This window comes from Arachis hypogaea, chromosome 5 (assembly GCF_003086295.3).
Source record: "Arachis hypogaea cultivar Tifrunner chromosome 5, arahy.Tifrunner.gnm2.J5K5, whole genome shotgun sequence".
In the NCBI taxonomy this organism is placed as follows: Eukaryota; Viridiplantae; Streptophyta; class Magnoliopsida; order Fabales; family Fabaceae; genus Arachis; species Arachis hypogaea.
The window spans coordinates 100,113,633-100,131,254 of NC_092040.1; the positions used below are offsets into that span (position 1 = coordinate 100,113,633).

The window sequence follows — 17,622 nt, forward strand, 5'->3', positions numbered from 1 at the left end:
ATAAAAAATTTAGTACGTATAGTAGTATGAATAATTGATTGTAACTAGGAGCCTTTGTAGAAAAAGGGGTAAACAAAAACCGCAACTCAGAAGCGCAACACTCCGATCGATAACGTAACGAACAAGGATAACCATCGCGTGATTATATATATACAAAGGAGTGTCAAAAACAGGAATATCAAGACTCAAGATCCGGCTGCGAAGATAACCGGTCCGAGCGTAGCAGTATATACATATGATAAAATAAGGAAAACCCCAAAGGAAACCCAAAGGGACACAAATACATAAAACCTATTCTCCAAAATCTCCCATAAGAGGAGTCATCACAGTTTGTATTATTTAATGGAGATAAAAGTATCTAAGCAAAACATATAAACCAAAACATAGCCCCGAGAACAAAGGATCTTCGCAATAATAGAAGTCTCCAGCATGCCTCAGCGGGACACCTCACGTCCTGCATCTGAAAACCACAAAATCCGCATGGGTGAGAACCAAAGGTCCCCAGCATGGTAACAGCTTCCACATATATAATACATAATAATAGAGGAAAGCCGAAGGCAATCCTAGAACTTCCTCCAGATAATATCAAAGCTTATAAACAAGCTAGACCATATAAGGGCATCTGACTAAAGATTCTTCAGTCTAACTAATACTTCCCTTTCCAATTCCTTCAGACCTCCCAACCACCAGCAGAAGTATAAAGTAGCAAGCACAGTTATGTCAAGCAAGGAATATACAAATAGGAGCAGTTAAGGCATTTAGACAATTAGCAAGTAATATGCAGTCAAATAGACAATCTCAAACAATTCACATATTATGCATATGATGAATGCCTGTCCCTAGTGGCTGATGATATCATCTGTCGGTTACAAAGCCAACCCGACAAGTCCTAGCAGTTAACCATTGGACTGTCCCTCTGTCGTGTCTTCCCAACTCGAGTTATACTCAATATAAACTTGATCATAATCATGATCCATATCCATCACCTTCACTGGTGAATATTTATGGGGGTGAGCTCATCCGGGGCTTTCACAGTGCCCGGCCACCCTGACGACATAGGGTCAAAAGAGCTTCAAGTCTCAACCTGGAGCACGTAGTGGCTAGCCACAGCTTTCTCCCAGGAAAACTCTCATCTCCGATAATGGAAGTGCAACATTCCCAATTATCAATAATTCAGCATAAACATGCATGAATTCTCATCCATGGATCAACATCCATATCAGTCATTCCGGCTCACGGTTAAATCCATAACCCGCCAATATCCATAGCATACACAGCTATTCCGGCTCACGGTTCAATCCAGAACCAGCCAATATATAAACAATTACGGCCCTTCGGCCAATGGCATAACCAGCACTTCCACCACCATCCTCCGCATCTCACATAATCATGCTTGATCCTCAATGATCATTCATTTTTCCCTTGCTTCACTCGCAAGTTACCTCATTCCCTAGCCCCTTTTTAATAGCTAGGCATGTCATATTGACTTAAGATATGAGTGGTGAGATCGGAGGCTTAGAAGTATGAAATTTGGTTTTTAAAACTCAAAAATCAACTTTGGGATGAAAACAGGTCCACGCGTACGCGCACTCCACGCGCACGCGTGAATGGCCTCAAAACTTCATCGACGCGCAAGCGTCATGCACGCTAACGCGTGGATTAAAAACTTGCCAATCGACGCGTACGCGTCAACCACGCGTACGCGTGGATGTTCTCGTGCCCCAGGCACAACACTGGCACAGTTCTGGCATAACTCTCTGAAAAATGGCTGGGCATTGGGTGCAGCACAATCGGCGCGCCCGCGCACATCACGCTCACGCGTCGATGGCATTTTCAGGAAGAACGCCGCGTACGCGCCAGGTGCGCCCACGCGCAAGGGGTCATTCTGCTAAAAATTTTCTAAGTTAAAAGCTGCTGAATTTACAGATTTAGACCCCAATCTTCCGACGGACATAACTTCCTCATTTTAAATCATTTTTCACCCGTTCTTCGAACGGCACGGACATCCCGGATCCAATTTCATTTCTAAATAGATTTGGCACAAAACAGAGATCCGTAGTCCAAGTTATGTCCCACCAAAGTATGCCCAAAAACCATATTTTTCATAAAAACCACAAAGTGCCATTTTTAAAACAAGCCATTTCCAACTCTTTTAAAAATCAATCAAAGCATGCCATTTTCATCCCTTTCCTTTGAAATCAATCAAAATACATCAATTTCAACATCAAGCATCCTCAACTCACACATTGACACTCTACCACAATGTACAAAATCACTATCCCATCATTTTAACCCACTTCACCCAAGTGGCTCAAACTCAAACATATTGACATATCATATACTCTTCCTCATGCCAATTCTCAACAATATCAATTTCACTAAAACACCATTGTACAAAATCAATATCATACTCACCATCAACATGGTTCAACCCACAATCCAACCATAACCAATCATCAAGCATATATCACAACATGCATATTTCTCATACATCATACCACCAAGGCATCAATAATCATCATCACATATATGACCAAATCATATATCTCAATCATTCAATAACATCAACCATTCAATGCCTATCTTAGGGCCTCTAGCCTAAGTATTTCCTACCACATTACATATTAGATACGGGAAACCGAAACCATACCTTAGCCGATTTTCCCAAGCTCAACCGGAGCACTTCCAAACCACTTATCCACAAGCTCTCAAGGCCTCAACACCTCCAAGAACAGATTTTTCACCACCAAACCCTTTCCAAGCTTTTCAAAGTCACCAATCAAGCTCCAATATCCACACATACACAACCTAAGCCACAACCATCATACCCATACACAACATCTCAAACCCAAACATCATAAAATCAAAAATTACACTAGGGTTGAGAATCTTACCACACCCAAGGTCCAAGGAGACAAGATTAACCTTCTCCTTCAAGAGAGTTGGGTCCTATAACATCAAAGAACCCAAAATCTCAACATTTCACCCATGAAACTCGAAAATAAGGGCTGAGATTTCGAACAGCAACACGTAGCTTACCTCAAAATTGGTTGTATGGGTTTTGTAGAGCTCTCCGCGGTGAACGCGTGGCCGCAAACGGAGCGGCAATCGGAGCTCTAGATCAAAAGTTATGGTGGTTTGAAGATCAAGCGAGAGATAGAGGTTTGAGAGAGTGTTCTTCCCCCATTTTCTCTCTTTTCAGCGTGTTTGGTGTTGTGTGAGGAGAGAGAATACTGAAAACTAGGGTTTTGGTTAAGTTATGTTGGGCCAAGGGCCCACTTTGGGTCCAATTGGCCCGGTTTGGCCCGTTCGGTCCAATCTTGGTCCGAATTCTATAAAATTGGTACCAAAATTCGCGTCTCAATCTCCTCTATCACATTTAGCCATAAAAATCACATTTTGGGCTTCCTAGAATAAATTCTCATTTATGGGTTAATTAGCCGTTAATTAACCGGGTTTTACAGTATTGTTGTAAATACATGGAGTTCATGAGTTTAAAGTGGATCTAGGAGGAGTTGAATCGCACCACAGGAAGAGACCTTGCGCACTGGATCTCGGTTTAGTCTCGCTTCTGGAGCTTCTCCATCTTGTGGAGGCATTAGACGGGGTCTTGGACGGAGAGGTATTGCGGCATCTCTGTGCAACGGCGCTGCTAGAGCTTGAATCCAGTGGCTCTAAACTCTGAACTTGTCACTGTGCTAAAGTATAGGTGATCTATGCATGGGCTTGAGGCGGTGCTGGAACTGCCGCAGAGTTTGGGTGGTTGCAGTTGAAGGTGGTAGCGTTGCGCGGGAACGGATGGATTGCCTGATTCCCTTATTATCGTCTTTGTCATCGTCTGCGTGAAAAGATGATGGCAATGGTGGTTAGTGGAGTAGTAGAGAATAGAGGGTGGTTAAGGTAGTGGCAATGGAGGTGTTTGAGATTTGGGAAATAAGAAAGGAAGGGTTGAAGATAATGGTAGGGGTAATTTTAGAATTTTATTAAAAAGTCAACATAAATTTAGGATTAGGGTACTTTTGTCGTACGGAATCCATCTTTGATGGATACGTTAATTTCCTTCTTTAATGGGTATTTTTGTCTGCGTTCGCAAAGTTCATGGATACAAATAGTTGTTTTCCATAAAATTATAATCTTTAGATGAGATTTAAATATTTAGATAAATTTTTAATAGATAAATTTAAACATTAATTATTTTTATTAATATAGTCATACAAATTAAATATTTATATAAAACTCTTTTAGATAATTTGTGTATAAAATTAATTTCAATTATTTAAATGAAAATATTTTTATATAAAAATAATTAAAAATTTATTATATATTATTAATTTTACAACCAAAATGTGTCACATGTCATTTTCTCATTGTAATTATTGAAATCAAATTTTTTCTTTTTAAATTAAGAAATTCTCCCTTCCTCTTTACTAATTTTACAACCAAAATGTGCCACATATCATTTTCTTATTGTAATTAAAATCAAATCTTTCACTCAAGAACTAAAGAATTCTTCCTTTCTCCCTATTAATTTTATAACCAAAATGTGCCACATGTCACTCCCTTATTACAATTAAAATCAAATCATTCTCTTTAAAATTAAAAAGTTCTCCCGTCCTCCATCTTCCTTTCTCTATCTCTCTCATTCCTTCAACCACCCTATCTCTTTTATATAACATTATCAATTATCAATTATCAATGACTAATTATGAATTTGACAATCAAAATGTGCAACATGACATTTTTTAATTGCATTAAAATTAAAATTGAAATATTAAAATTGAAATATACATATATTATGTATCATATTCATATATTAATATCTAATTTAATAATCAAATATGTCACATGACACTCTCTTATTAAAATTGAGAAAAAAATATTTTCCTCCAAAATAAATAAACTCCCTTTCTAAATTTTATTATCCATCTCTCTTTATTTTTCTATTTCTCTCTACCATTTTCACTCTATATATAATTTATATTTTATATTAGTAATTTGACAAATCAAAATATGTCATCCGATATTTTTTATTACATTTAAAATAAAATTTTTCTTCAAATTTAACAAACTCTCACTCTCATTCTTCATCTTTATCTTTCTCTCTCTTTTCTCTATTTTTTCTACTTTTCTGTTCTATAAAAAACAAAATTAACAAAATAATATAATTCAAATAAAAAATATTATTATTATATACGTATTTTTTTAGTTTTTTATTTAATTTTAATTTTTCATTGCTTATCTTTCTAATTTATATTTTCATTTCTCTTATTTCAAATATTTATTACATATAATTTGGAGAGAATACTAATGTTATAACTAAAAATTAGAATCAAAATTTAATTGTTTAAAAAAATAATTGAATTAATTTTATAACTATCAATATAATTTTTTTATGCTAATATCTAATTATATTTTTATATACATAGAAAAAATATTATTTTTAAATAGTAAGTATAAAATTAATTATTTCTATTTGTGTAATAGACTTAACACCTAGGGACGGATCCAGAAATGTTATTACGAGAGGCCAATAATATATATAATATTAAAACATCATGCAAAAAATTATATAATATAAGATGTATTACAAAAATATACTGATAGTGAATATATTTTAAGGTGCAAAACATATGTGTGTACTTTTTAGATTTTACTAACGAAGTGATTGATTCTTCGTATCATAAAATTCATTGATAATAGAATCTGTGTCAAATTTTTCAACAATTTTCTTTTCAATATAATTAAAAGGCAATTAGCAAGAAATTCATCTTTCATTTTGTTTCTGAGTCATTGTTTACAATATTCATAGCTAAAAAAAATCTTTCAGTTATATCAGTTGAAATAGAGATAATTAATACCAAATGAATAAAGAAAGACGGTCACAAGAAAAAAAAATCTACTTTATGGGATTTAAAAAATTTTATTTAATTAATTAAAAAATATTAGTAATAATATCTTTTTCATATATTTTTAATATTATTACTTATTTTTTAGATATTAAAAATAATTAGTATTTAGATTGGACTGAATTTTTATGTATACTAGACTAAATATTAAACAAATTTTTTAAAAAATTTAATCATACTTAATAAATTACTACTATTAATTTTTTCAAAAAAAGCCGGGAGGGAGGGCCGAGGCCTCCACTCATCCCTGTAAATCCGTCCCTGTTAACACTTAATTAAAGGTAAAAGACATAAGTTAAATTGTTTCAAATTTTCGATAACAAATATTAAAATTAATTATTAATAAAAAAATTAGACTTTTTTATATAAAAATAATAACTAAATATTTTATTATTTGATTTTTTATCTATAGAGTTCTTAATTTTTTTAACTAAAAATTTTTATCAACTTATAATTTTTTTTATAAAAAATAATTTAATTTTATAAATCTTTTGTGTCATGAATAATTTATTTTATTAGAATCAAATGAACCGTAATTTTAAAAAATTTATATTTTTTGTTATTACGGATAAAAATACTAGTCGTCCAAAAATACTAGTCGTCCAATAATTTAATATATTTAATTAGGTTGTTTATAATTGTATTCACAGCAAAGCATCTACCAAACAATTCTACCTTTTCTTCAGGACGCCGTGAATGATACGGTGTATAGATCAATATTTATGCATGTGAAGGGCCGTTTGCCCAAAAAAGAAATGGAATGGATAATCATATCGATATCCATATGCATATCCCCGTAAGGAGAATGATATTTTTGTTGTTGCTAATAAACAGTTTGACACCATCGCTTTCTCAACAACCACTTTCCAACCGCTACTTCCTTTGCAAGAAACAGCTGTACAACTGCGGAACCATTTCCAACATATCCTATCCTTTCTGGGGAGTAGACCGGCCGCGGTACTGCGGCGGTGGCGACCAATTCAACCTCACCTGCGAGCTTGGAACTGGCCAGTTCGCTTCCATTCAAATCGCCTCACAGAAATTCCAGGTGATCCATATTGATGGCGTACAGAACAAGATGAGAATGATACCCATGCCACCAATCGTGAAACACGAATTTTGTTCCATGAAACGCGACTTCAACCTGAGTAGCCCCTCCTTCTGGTACTCGGAAACTGTCCAGAACATCACCATATTCTACGATTGTCCCGCTGGATTTTCCAACTTCACGTGTCCGTCCTCATCAAATCATCGGAACAAAAAGAATAATAATGTTGTGTTCTATGAGGGTGTGGAAGAGCAGGTGTTGAAAGAGCACCCGGAGCTGAAGGAATGCGGGCGTAGTTTGCGAGTGGCAACTGATGAGGGTGCTCTGCACCCTAATGTTACAGTTGATAATCAAATCATTGAAGCCCTGAATTGGGGTTTCCATATGAACTATAGTTTCCCAGAAGAATGCAAGAGATGCATGAGGAGTGAGGGAGTTTGCGGAAGCAATAATTCTTCCCCAGACGGATCTAACGCTGCCCTCTCTTGTTATCTTCCACGTCGCACAAGTATGTGATCCTTTCCCTCATTCCATTCCCAGAAGGTGTCAAATAAATTTGTCTCTAAAATTTCGGAACCTAATTCTTTATTTTAACTAAATTTTACACTACTGTTTTAGTACATTAGTATGTGTGTCTTTTATATATATTATAATAGATAAATTTTTTTATACTGTAAAAAAATAAGTATATATATTATTTATATATACAAAAGTAGTGTTGCGATAATTTACAATTATCTTTATATAAAATTAATATTTAAAAACGGTTAAATAATTTGATAAGTTTGATTATATTATTATTTAACCATTTTTAAGTATTAAATTTACATAAAAATAAGTACATATAAATTTTTACTTATATATTAAGGTAATTTTTATATTGAAATAATATTTTTATGAGTAACAGTTTTTTTGTTAACTTACTAGTTACAATTTGACAATTATTAGGCCAAGGTATTTCTTGTTATACATAATATTTTTAAATATATTATGTCACTGATATTAAATTATATTTTTAAAAAATTCAAACAATAGCTCACCGATTGACCATTAACGTAGTGACCTATTTTTTGACCAAGTCCACTTGATCCCAATCTATAACTATGCTTTCATTGATCAGGTCATAAAAATTGGAAAATAAATATTTTTGTTATAAATATGCACATTAATGAATAAAGAATTAATGAAATAAATATTAATATTAGTATAAAAAAGCTGAACTTTTTTTTTTTATCTGAATGCTTTTTCATAGACAACAATCTTCCCTTAGTGTATATTTCTCTCGTGTCCAAAATATATATGCCACAATACCTTGGTAAAAAAGGCACGCAAGGGAGAAAACACCGCAAAGGAGTATAGAAAACTAAAACTAAACCATAAAAAACATAAAACAACAAATACTGCAAGTACCAGAGGAAAGAAAGGGGAGAAGAGAGAAAGAAGAGAGAGAAGAGAGTGAAGGGAAGATCACTACGACCTTGAGAGGTTGATGGCGGTCAGCTGGTCCCTTCAGACAGCTGTATGTGCTAAGGTTTCTTGTTCCAAGGTAGAAGAGAAAAAAGTGATGCAAGAGCTCAATAAGAGGTAGTGAGGTCAAATATGAAGTTCCCCTGCTTGATAAAATTTTTTGAATCAAAGTGTCCTTATTTTTTATACATAATTTCTAGTTTTCCTTTTTTTCTATCTCTCTCCATCTTAATTATTTTATTAAAAAAAAGATACTTTTGATCATTGTTTATGTCGCTATGTGTTGTCCATTCTAAAAAATATGACAGAGGCATATTTAACTTTTGTCAACTATAGCTAAATGCAATACAGAGACACAACTATCTGCATTATCTTTGTGTCTCTGTCCGTAATGTTTATTTAGGAACACAAACCAAACAAAACATTTGACACTAATGTTTACTTTTACAGTGGCAGGCAATCGTTGGCAATGGAAATTAAGGCATATCATAGTAGGTATGTTTTTCCCTCTTTTATTTAGTCTAATTCATGTAATACCAAGAAAATCCCGCTATGTTATAATACTAGACAAGCAAACTGATAACGGTTCCTCTTCTTTAGTTATTACCTTATTGGAAAGGTTTGATAACAAAAAAAAAAAATTAGTGAATATTAAATAAGATAAATTTTGACTTTTTATTTTGCCTCTCTAACATTATTATTAACTTATTATTTTTGGCTAGTAATTAGTTAGTAATATTTAAAAGTGTTAAATAAAAATATAGTATTAATCTGAAAACACTAACCAATATAGATTAAAATTGCTAGCTAAAAATATTGGCTAATATAAATTAAAATGGTTGACCCTTAAACTTTTCTCTAATAAATATTTGATTTTATTAACATATAATTGATGGCATTTTGGCAGGCAGAAAAATCAAAGGATACAATATTATTTTGGTTTTCAAAATCTTTTTGTTTCTAACATTTCAAACATTCTATATCTGACCTAAAAAGTTTTAAATATATTTAATGTTGTTTTACCATTAAATTTGTCATTAATAGTTAATGGAATGAGTGATATGTACGTTTAATAACATTATTAGTTAAGTTATATCTTTTTCCATGTGTTAGAATTTAAAAAAACATAACTAAAACCGTCTTGTAACACTTTTTCTCCTCAATTTTCTTTTTATCCCAAATTCCAAATCCTAACAATTAATCATCAACACTCTAAAATTAAAGGAAACCTTTTTATATTAATGATCATTGGTAGATCGATTTTACTTACATACTGAAATTGAATGCTATTGGATCTTCAATATACGAATTATTTATGTCAAATTTAATGGCGGCACAACATTAAATCTGGTGAAAATTTTTTGTGATTGAAATAGGACATTTGAAAGTTTTTAGGACTAACATAATATGTTTGAACGTTAAAGACCAAATTCTGATTTGGCCAAAAATTGGAACCAAAATAATAATTTACCTAAAATTAAAAGATAAAATAGTTCTGGTGATATCTAAGCACTCATGTCTTTGCATGCATTTGAAAATGTCTAACTTGCTAGTATATTTAAACACCTTTTTTGTTCTCAAATATGATTTGAATAGAAACAGCATGTTAGCTTTTTATTTTTCTCTTCTTCAGAGAATAGAGAACAAATTACTTTTTGTAAACTATAATCCAAATAACTGCAACTCTCACAGTTTTTCTCTTAATGTATTTCTAACAGGTTTTATAGCCATAGTGATTCCAGGATTAGTGTTGATATATATCTGTACAGTTTGTTGCTTAAGATACAAATCATCAAGCTGGGAAGAAGTATTTTGGTTCACAACGAAAAGTAACCAAGATATTGAAGCAATCTTAAAAAGTCATGGAGCACTAAGTCTCAAAAGATATAAATTCTGCGATGTGAAGAAAATGACTAGCTTCTTCAAAGTTAAACTTGGACAAGGTGGTTTTGGTACTGTATACAAAGGAAAGCTACTAAATGGTTCTGATGTGGCTGTAAAAATATTGAATCTCTCCAAAGGAAAGGATAAAGAATTTATCAATGAAGTAGCTAGCATTAGCAAAACATCTCACATAAATATTGTTACCCTTTTTGGGTTTTGCTTAGAAGGTAACAAAAGAGCACTTATTTATGAGTTTATGTCTAATGGTTCTCTTGATACATTTATTTACAAAAAGGGACACTATGAAGGCACTCCATCCTTGAATTGGGATCAGTTATATCAAATTGCAATAGGAATAGCTAAAGGGCTAGAGTATTTGCATAAAGAATGTAACATTCGAATTTTTCATTTTGACATAAAGCCGCATAATATTCTTTTGGATGAAAACTTTTGCCCTAAGATATCAGATTTTGGGCTAGCAAAACTCAGTCTTAGAAGTGATGACAGTGTCATTTCCATGTCTGATGCTAGAGGAACCATGGGATATGTGGCTCCAGAAATGTGGAATAAACATCTTGGTGGAATTTCTCATAGATCAGATGTTTATAGTTATGGAATGATGCTACTAGAAATTGTGGGCGGAAGAAAGAACATTCATGCAGAAGCAAATCACACAAGTGAGATATATTTTCCTTATTGGATACACAAAAGGCTTGAACAAGGCACTCAATTGGGCAATAACGAAAACATTGGCATTGCAGAAAATGATATTGTCAAAAGAATGACTATAGTGGGTTTATGGTGCATTCAAACGTTGCCAAATGATAGGCCATCAATAAGTAGAGTTATAGATATGTTGGAAGGCAGCATGGAATCTTTGGAACTTCCACCTAAACCAATTCTATCTGCTGCATGATCAGTAATAGTAGCAGCAGAATCTTTTACTATATTGTGAATTGACTTCATTTTTGTATTGTACTGCAAGTATATTATTTTTCCATGTATTAGAAGTTGAGACCATAAAGATATACAAGTGTTCCTATAAAACTCCCTTACTTTGTATTTTTCTGATACCAAGCACTCGCTGCAAAATCCAAAAGTGTCATGACAAGAATTATATCACCTAAACAACTAATACAATTAAGAGACATTATCTAACTCCATTATTACAATAGTAGGGAGAAACGAGGCCATTATTAGAGGTTATGCATATTATTAATCCCCTGTGCATAGTCTTATACTCTTATCCATGCATACCAGAATCGAAAGAGTGAGTTAGTTATTATAGATAACAGAATTAGAAGCAATAGAAGTATGTCCTCCAGCTGATATATATTGTTGAGTACATGCCATGCAGATTTTATTCTTTTTTTTCCTTCATTCTGTTATTACAAACTCTGTCTACCTCATTCTTGCAATGCAAGCAATTTGATTCTCTTCCACTCTTATTCACTCTTTCTTCTGATTGTTCAACTTCAATAGCCATCGTCACATTCCTTGAGAACTTTAACCTTAGCCCAAAAAGCCTCTGGAAACATAATTATAAAATTATGTTAATCATCCATGAATCAGGAAGCATTAAACGCACCGAAGATTAAATGGATCACCATCATAATTATATGCATATTTCTATTTCTTGTTATTAACCAATTTGCCACCATCCAATTATTGTAAACAATCCCGTCGAATTGGGATAAGAATTATGAAATTGGTATACGGATATAGCAAGAGATTTGGAGTATACCACAGGAATTTTGCATTTTAACATAAAACTACAGGACATTCTTTTGTATAAAAATAATAGTTGAATCAAAATTTTGGATTAAGATAAATATATATATATTTCTTATCATTGATATTTTATCAGCGAATCCACAAGTTTAATTGTCATATAAAATAGGATATGGTACAGCAGCATGAAAAGCAGTAGTTGTAAAAAGATGAAAATGAGTGAAGAAAGAGATAGGATAGGAAAGTAGGTTGTAGTTTCGGGGTTGACTGACATTGCCTAATTGGTCGTTAAAAGATGCAGCCCATTTTGTTTCATGGGCGTGGTCAACACTCAACACCTCCCTGAACTGGAAAATGAAAAATGAGAGAGTGATGGGAACCGTGGCCATTATTTTCCTAATAAGAATTCAACACCATCAGACCTATAACTGGTGTTCTTAATGCTTCCTGCGTACACAGTACTGTGAAAATAGATAAAAGTGTTGTAAGCTGTATCGAGTTGTTGAAGAATGGATTGCCACGTACATAGTGAACTCTCTATGGTGGTTACATACATAGGGATCACCATCTCTTTGTTCCTGATGGCCGCTTTGCCACCATCCCTTTCTCAATCACCAACTTCCAATAATTATCACTTCCTGTGTAGCCAGCCACTTAAGTGTGGCGCACTAGAAGTATACTACCCTTTCTGGGGGGGGGGGGGGGGGGGGAAACCGACCCCGCCAGTGTGGCGGCGATGAAAATCTCCAGCTTACCTACTGCAAGGAGGAGAATGATGATGGATACGAAAAAAACCACGCTTACATTAACATGGGCTCACAACAATTCAGTGTGGAGAATGAGGATCCCCTAATTAACTATTACACGGTGAAATTGGTGCCCATGCCACGTGACGGAGAACCTGATGTTTGCTCTCTCAGTTTCGATTATTTTCTGAATGACACTCTATTCACCTATAACCAAACAGTGCACAACATCACCATATTCTATGATTGCAACTACTCCTCTATATATTCGGATAACCATAGCCTAGGCTGCGTTGGTAGCGGTGGTGGTGGTCATGTTGTATATTATAACGGTACGGAAAATGGGGTGCTGGCAAGTCATCAAGACCTCAAGAATTGCCGTCATCGTATCCAAGTAGCCGCTGAGGCTGTTTTCTTGAAGGGGGACAGAGGTGGTGAAGCTTCTGCTCTGCCTTTCGGTGAAGGTGTATTGGTAAACTCTACTTTTTCTCAAGATTGTAAGAGATGCGTGGACAGTCGAGGAAGCTGCGGGAGCAACCATACGCATCCATTTACCTGCTATTGCCCTGATGAATCTAACGCCCTTCAATGTCCTCATCGTAACAGTATGTCTTAACTGTCCCCACTTATCTTTTTGCTTAATACTTCACTCTCCTACGCTAGTTATGGCCTTTCCAGTTTCATCCTTCATTTTACTAAGTTCTGATAATTTTTTTCTAGTTTCCTTAGCAAGTGTTCTTCTTTTCACCTTCTTCATATTCACGTTCTTATGGCTAATGCTTCATTCTTTCTTCATATAACATTTGGTAAAAGCACACACTCAAACTTTAATGATTATGTTTGCTGGCTTTACGTTAAACTTGTTAACTGTTTAAGGTAAAACTCATCTTTGTTTTCAGTGTTAACCCTTGCAGGAAATCACTTGAGATGGATAGTTATAGTTACAGGTAATCCATCCGGCCTCCTGTGATATTTTGTGTTGTGTTTGTTTCATTATTGAATACCTACGAAAAACACATATTAGCTGAAAGTTTATGTGCATCTTCTTAGTGGCTGCTGTTGTGGTTGGAGTGCTAGCCCTTGCCGTGGCCATGGCCATCTATTTCTATCAAAGGCGAAAGAAGACTACTTATGGAATGTCTTCTGATCCATCATCTTTCAAAGACACTGAGAAGAGAAGTCAATACTTTGGAACGCAGCTTCACTGTTCTCTTGTTGTCGCATGGCACTACGCTAGTTAAGTCGCCAGTTATTTAATTATTTTTTTCCTAAGGTCATCAAGAGAAATGTTTAGTAACAACACTTCTTATTTTGTTTTTAGCCTTATTTTTGAACCAACACTAGTTCACTCTCTCTTGTTTTTCCCTAAACGTGTTGGTCCTTAGCGTTCCTCATAACCTTAATTGATGGTAAATTGGGTACAAGGAAGGATACTTGTACTACTTTCTGGTATTAGTATAGCTCCTTGACAGCCTTAATTTCTGTTAATCACACAACATGGTCATGTGAGATCAAACAGCTCCCCTTGAAGCTTCTTACGGGTGTGCTTACACACGGCCCTTTCTCTCAATTACATTCCAACCATCATAACTTTCTTAGGAAAGATCCCAGAAGCATAGCACATAGTTTGGTTCTGTTTCTCTCTAGAACATTTATAGAAAATCAAATCATGTTAAATGTTTCTTAACCACTAATTCTCTAAAACTACTACTTGTATCAGGTTCAGGTGTAACAGTTGCAGTAATTACAGTTTTCAGACTGTTGGCTACTTGTTTAGCGCCAAAATCATTGAAGATAAAGAGTAACCAACAGATTGAGACCTTCTTGAAAAATCATGGAGTCTTAACTCTGAAGAGATATAAATTTTCGGATGTGAAGAAAATGACCAACTCTTTCAAAGATAAATTAGGACAAGGCGGTTTTGGTGCTGTATATAAGGGAAAGTTATCCAATGGTTTTGATGTGGCTGTCAAAATATTGAATCCATCCAAAGGAAATGGTGAAGAATTTATTAACGAGGTAGCTAGCATTAGTAGAACTTCTCATGTTAATGTTGTCACTCTTCTTGGATTTTGTTTTGAAGGTCATAAGAAAGTTCTCATCTATGAGTTTATGTCCAATGGTTCCCTTGACAATTTTATTTACAAAAAGGACCCTAAGAGTACTCCACTCTTGAGTTGGGATAATTTGTATCAAATTTCCATAGGGATTGCTAGAGGATTGGAGTATTTGCATAGAGGATGCAACATTCAAATTTTACATTTTGACATAAAACCACATAATATTCTTTTGGACGAAAACTTTTGTCCCAAAATATCAGATTTTGGGCTAGCAAAGCTTTGTCCTAGAAAAGAAAGTCATATTTCAATGTCTGAAACTAGAGGAACAATAGGGTACATAGCTCCAGAAGTGTCAAATAGACATTTCGGTAGAGTTTCATATAAATCTGATGTTTATAGCTATGGAATGATGCTTCTAGAAATGGTAGGAATGAAGGAGAAGAACATAACTGCAGAACCAAGTCAATCAAGCGAGATGTACTTCCCTGATTGGATATACAAAAGGCTTGAGCAAGGCAGTCAATTAGGACCAGATGATGATGGGGAGGTGATCATAGAGGAAAATGATGTTGTTAAGAAAATGACAGTGGTAGGTTTATGGTGCATTCAACCAATTCCAGATGATAGACCAACAATGAGCAAAGTTGTAGAAATGTTGGAAGGCAGCATGAATTTCCTGGAATTGCCTCCTAGGCCTGTTCTGTCTTCTCAGATAAGGTTGGTGATAGAATCTTCTACTATTGTATCGTCATTGACAGAATCTTCTTCTATTGTAAGTTAAGTTCATTGCATCGTGCCCCATAAGTTGTCTATATGTACCAATTACAAATCGGTAGTTGTGTTTCACTGATAAGTAATTAAATCTATTGCCTTGAGGAGGAAAGATATTTTTGAAACATTTTCTGTTTTCATGTTAAGTGGTACCTATAATTTATTGTAAGTATGCATTGAGATCGGAGATTCTAAAATGTACGTAATTGATCAAGCAATAGTTAAAACATGCGAACGAAAGTGTGGTGATTGCTGATTAGCTTTGCAATACAAATAAAGAGTGCTGCTAAACTTTGATGGGAAAGGCCATACATGATTTCCTAAGAGGTTCTATCTATCTATCTATCTATCTATCTATCTATATATATATATATATATATATATATATATATATATAAAACCACCTCATCCAACCTTAAATACATATTCAGCCTGGTGTAATTTTGTTTCATTTCATTATAGTTGCATAACTGTAAATTATTTTAGTTAGAAATCATGTGAGGTGCTTAAGATTTCTCATTTTTTTCATTTGATAATCTTGTTCCAGTGTTTGGGTAAATTTTTGCATGTTCTGAAAACGGCTTAATCATATATATATATAAAGGAAAAAATGTTGATTGCAGAATTGAAGAATTTTGAAAAGTGTTTGGGATATGTGTAGTGAAAGCATATGGAGAACACAACATATGACATGTAACGTTTCAACTCATAAAAAGAATTTAATTTTAATGTACTATTTACTGTATAAAACTGTTTTATACATGTATCCAATCACATAACGCCATATCAATAAAAATAACTATCTTTTATATTAACAGCATTGTAATTACTCAATTATATGTAAAATGTTTTACATTATCACTACATCAAAATTACGCTCTTCATACAAATTAATCAAATAATACCGGCATCTTATGTGTAGTATTTTATTTTATATATAAAAAAACAATACTATAAACCTAGTATAATTTATTATTTTAAGTCAATATTAACCAATAATATTTTAAAATATTAACTAAAAGTATAGTGCTAGCTAATAATATGTTGCATCAATTTTTTAACAATACTAATATTAATTTGGTGATTACTACGTTGTTACTAAAAAAGAGATAAAAATTAATATTTAATTTTAAAAATATAAAAATAAATAATTTTTAAATATTTAATTCTATAAAAGATAAGTATGACAAATTCCACATCAAACTTAAAGACATTAGAAAATTTGCCTTATAGTTAATCTCCTTATGTATGTTGGATAATGGATCCCAGACCCGACCGAGTGAGTTATGATAAATAATAAAAGGAAAAGTCTAGGAGGCCAACAGTTTTATTGAATTTTGGCCGGCATGTAACCAGCAGAGAAAGGTGAGCCATTGGATGAAATCTCCCATCAATCTCACATCATCAAATCATCATTGATAGCTAGTTGATGGCTAACAATCAAAAAAATTGTTGGCTCCTAGCATTGCTCATAACAAAATTAGAAACAAACATATAGCTGAGCACATGCTATGTAGATTTTAATATTTTATTTTTTTTCCCCTCAATTTTGTTGTAACAACCTCTCTCAATTTCATTCTTGCAATACAAGCAATCTGATTCTCTTCCACTCTTTTAACTCTCTCTTCGTTCAACTTCAATAGCCAATTAGCCATCATCTCATTCCTTGAGAACATAAACCTTATCCCAAAATGCTGCCTCTGCAAACATAATTATAAGATTATCTTAATCATCCATGAATCAAGAATTATTAAACTTATCTAAGATTAAATGGAGAGTAAATTCTCTTAATGGTCTCTAAGATTCACGTCACTGCCCAATTTGGTCCTTCAAATCCTAATTTCACTATAGCAGTCCATTAGATCGAGCTCCAGGCATCATAGTGGTCCCCGGACCCTTTTGTTGTAACGGCTAATTGATGTGGCTAGATTGAAATTTCGACCCAATTTGGTCCCTCCCCCTATATATAACCCTAGTTCATTCCCCCTCCTTTTTCTTATTGAAGCTCT

The 17,622-nt window shown here is 33.8% G+C and overlaps 2 protein-coding genes across 2 annotated transcripts; both read left to right on the forward strand.

The window, feature by feature from the left end:
* Positions 1-6,555: 6,555 nt before the first annotated feature.
* LOC112802252 (LEAF RUST 10 DISEASE-RESISTANCE LOCUS RECEPTOR-LIKE PROTEIN KINASE-like 2.5) lies at positions 6,556-11,376 on the forward strand. Its single transcript, XM_025845374.3, has 3 exons — positions 6,556-7,462; positions 8,872-8,916; positions 10,140-11,376. The coding sequence occupies exons 1-3, from the start codon at positions 6,667-6,669 to the stop codon at positions 11,219-11,221; spliced, it is 1,923 nt and encodes a 640-aa protein (XP_025701159.2). The 5' UTR covers positions 6,556-6,666; the 3' UTR covers positions 11,222-11,376.
* A 980-nt stretch (positions 11,377-12,356) lies between these two features.
* LOC112802257 (LEAF RUST 10 DISEASE-RESISTANCE LOCUS RECEPTOR-LIKE PROTEIN KINASE-like 2.5) lies at positions 12,357-15,782 on the forward strand. Its single transcript, XM_025845379.2, has 4 exons — positions 12,357-13,387; positions 13,682-13,729; positions 13,833-14,018; positions 14,503-15,782. The coding sequence occupies exons 1-4, from the start codon at positions 12,847-12,849 to the stop codon at positions 15,621-15,623; spliced, it is 1,896 nt and encodes a 631-aa protein (XP_025701164.2). The 5' UTR covers positions 12,357-12,846; the 3' UTR covers positions 15,624-15,782.
* Positions 15,783-17,622: the final 1,840 nt, after the last annotated feature.

Excerpts from the sequence above, each read along its gene's own strand:
- LOC112802252 (XM_025845374.3), top strand. The coding sequence starts at position 6,667 with ATGGATAATCATATCGATATCCATATGCATATCCCCGTAAGGAGAATG. Across the intron at positions 7,463-8,871 it reads TTATCTTCCACGTCGCACAA|TGGCAGGCAATCGTTGGCAA; the intron begins GTATGTGATCCT and ends TTACTTTTACAG. Across the intron at positions 8,917-10,139 it reads ATTAAGGCATATCATAGTAG|GTTTTATAGCCATAGTGATT; the intron begins GTATGTTTTTCC and ends TATTTCTAACAG.
- LOC112802257 (XM_025845379.2), top strand. The coding sequence starts at position 12,847 with ATGGGCTCACAACAATTCAGTGTGGAGAATGAGGATCCCCTAATTAAC. Across the intron at positions 13,388-13,681 it reads TCAATGTCCTCATCGTAACA|TGTTAACCCTTGCAGGAAAT; the intron begins GTATGTCTTAAC and ends CTTTGTTTTCAG. Across the intron at positions 13,730-13,832 it reads ATGGATAGTTATAGTTACAG|TGGCTGCTGTTGTGGTTGGA; the intron begins GTAATCCATCCG and ends GCATCTTCTTAG.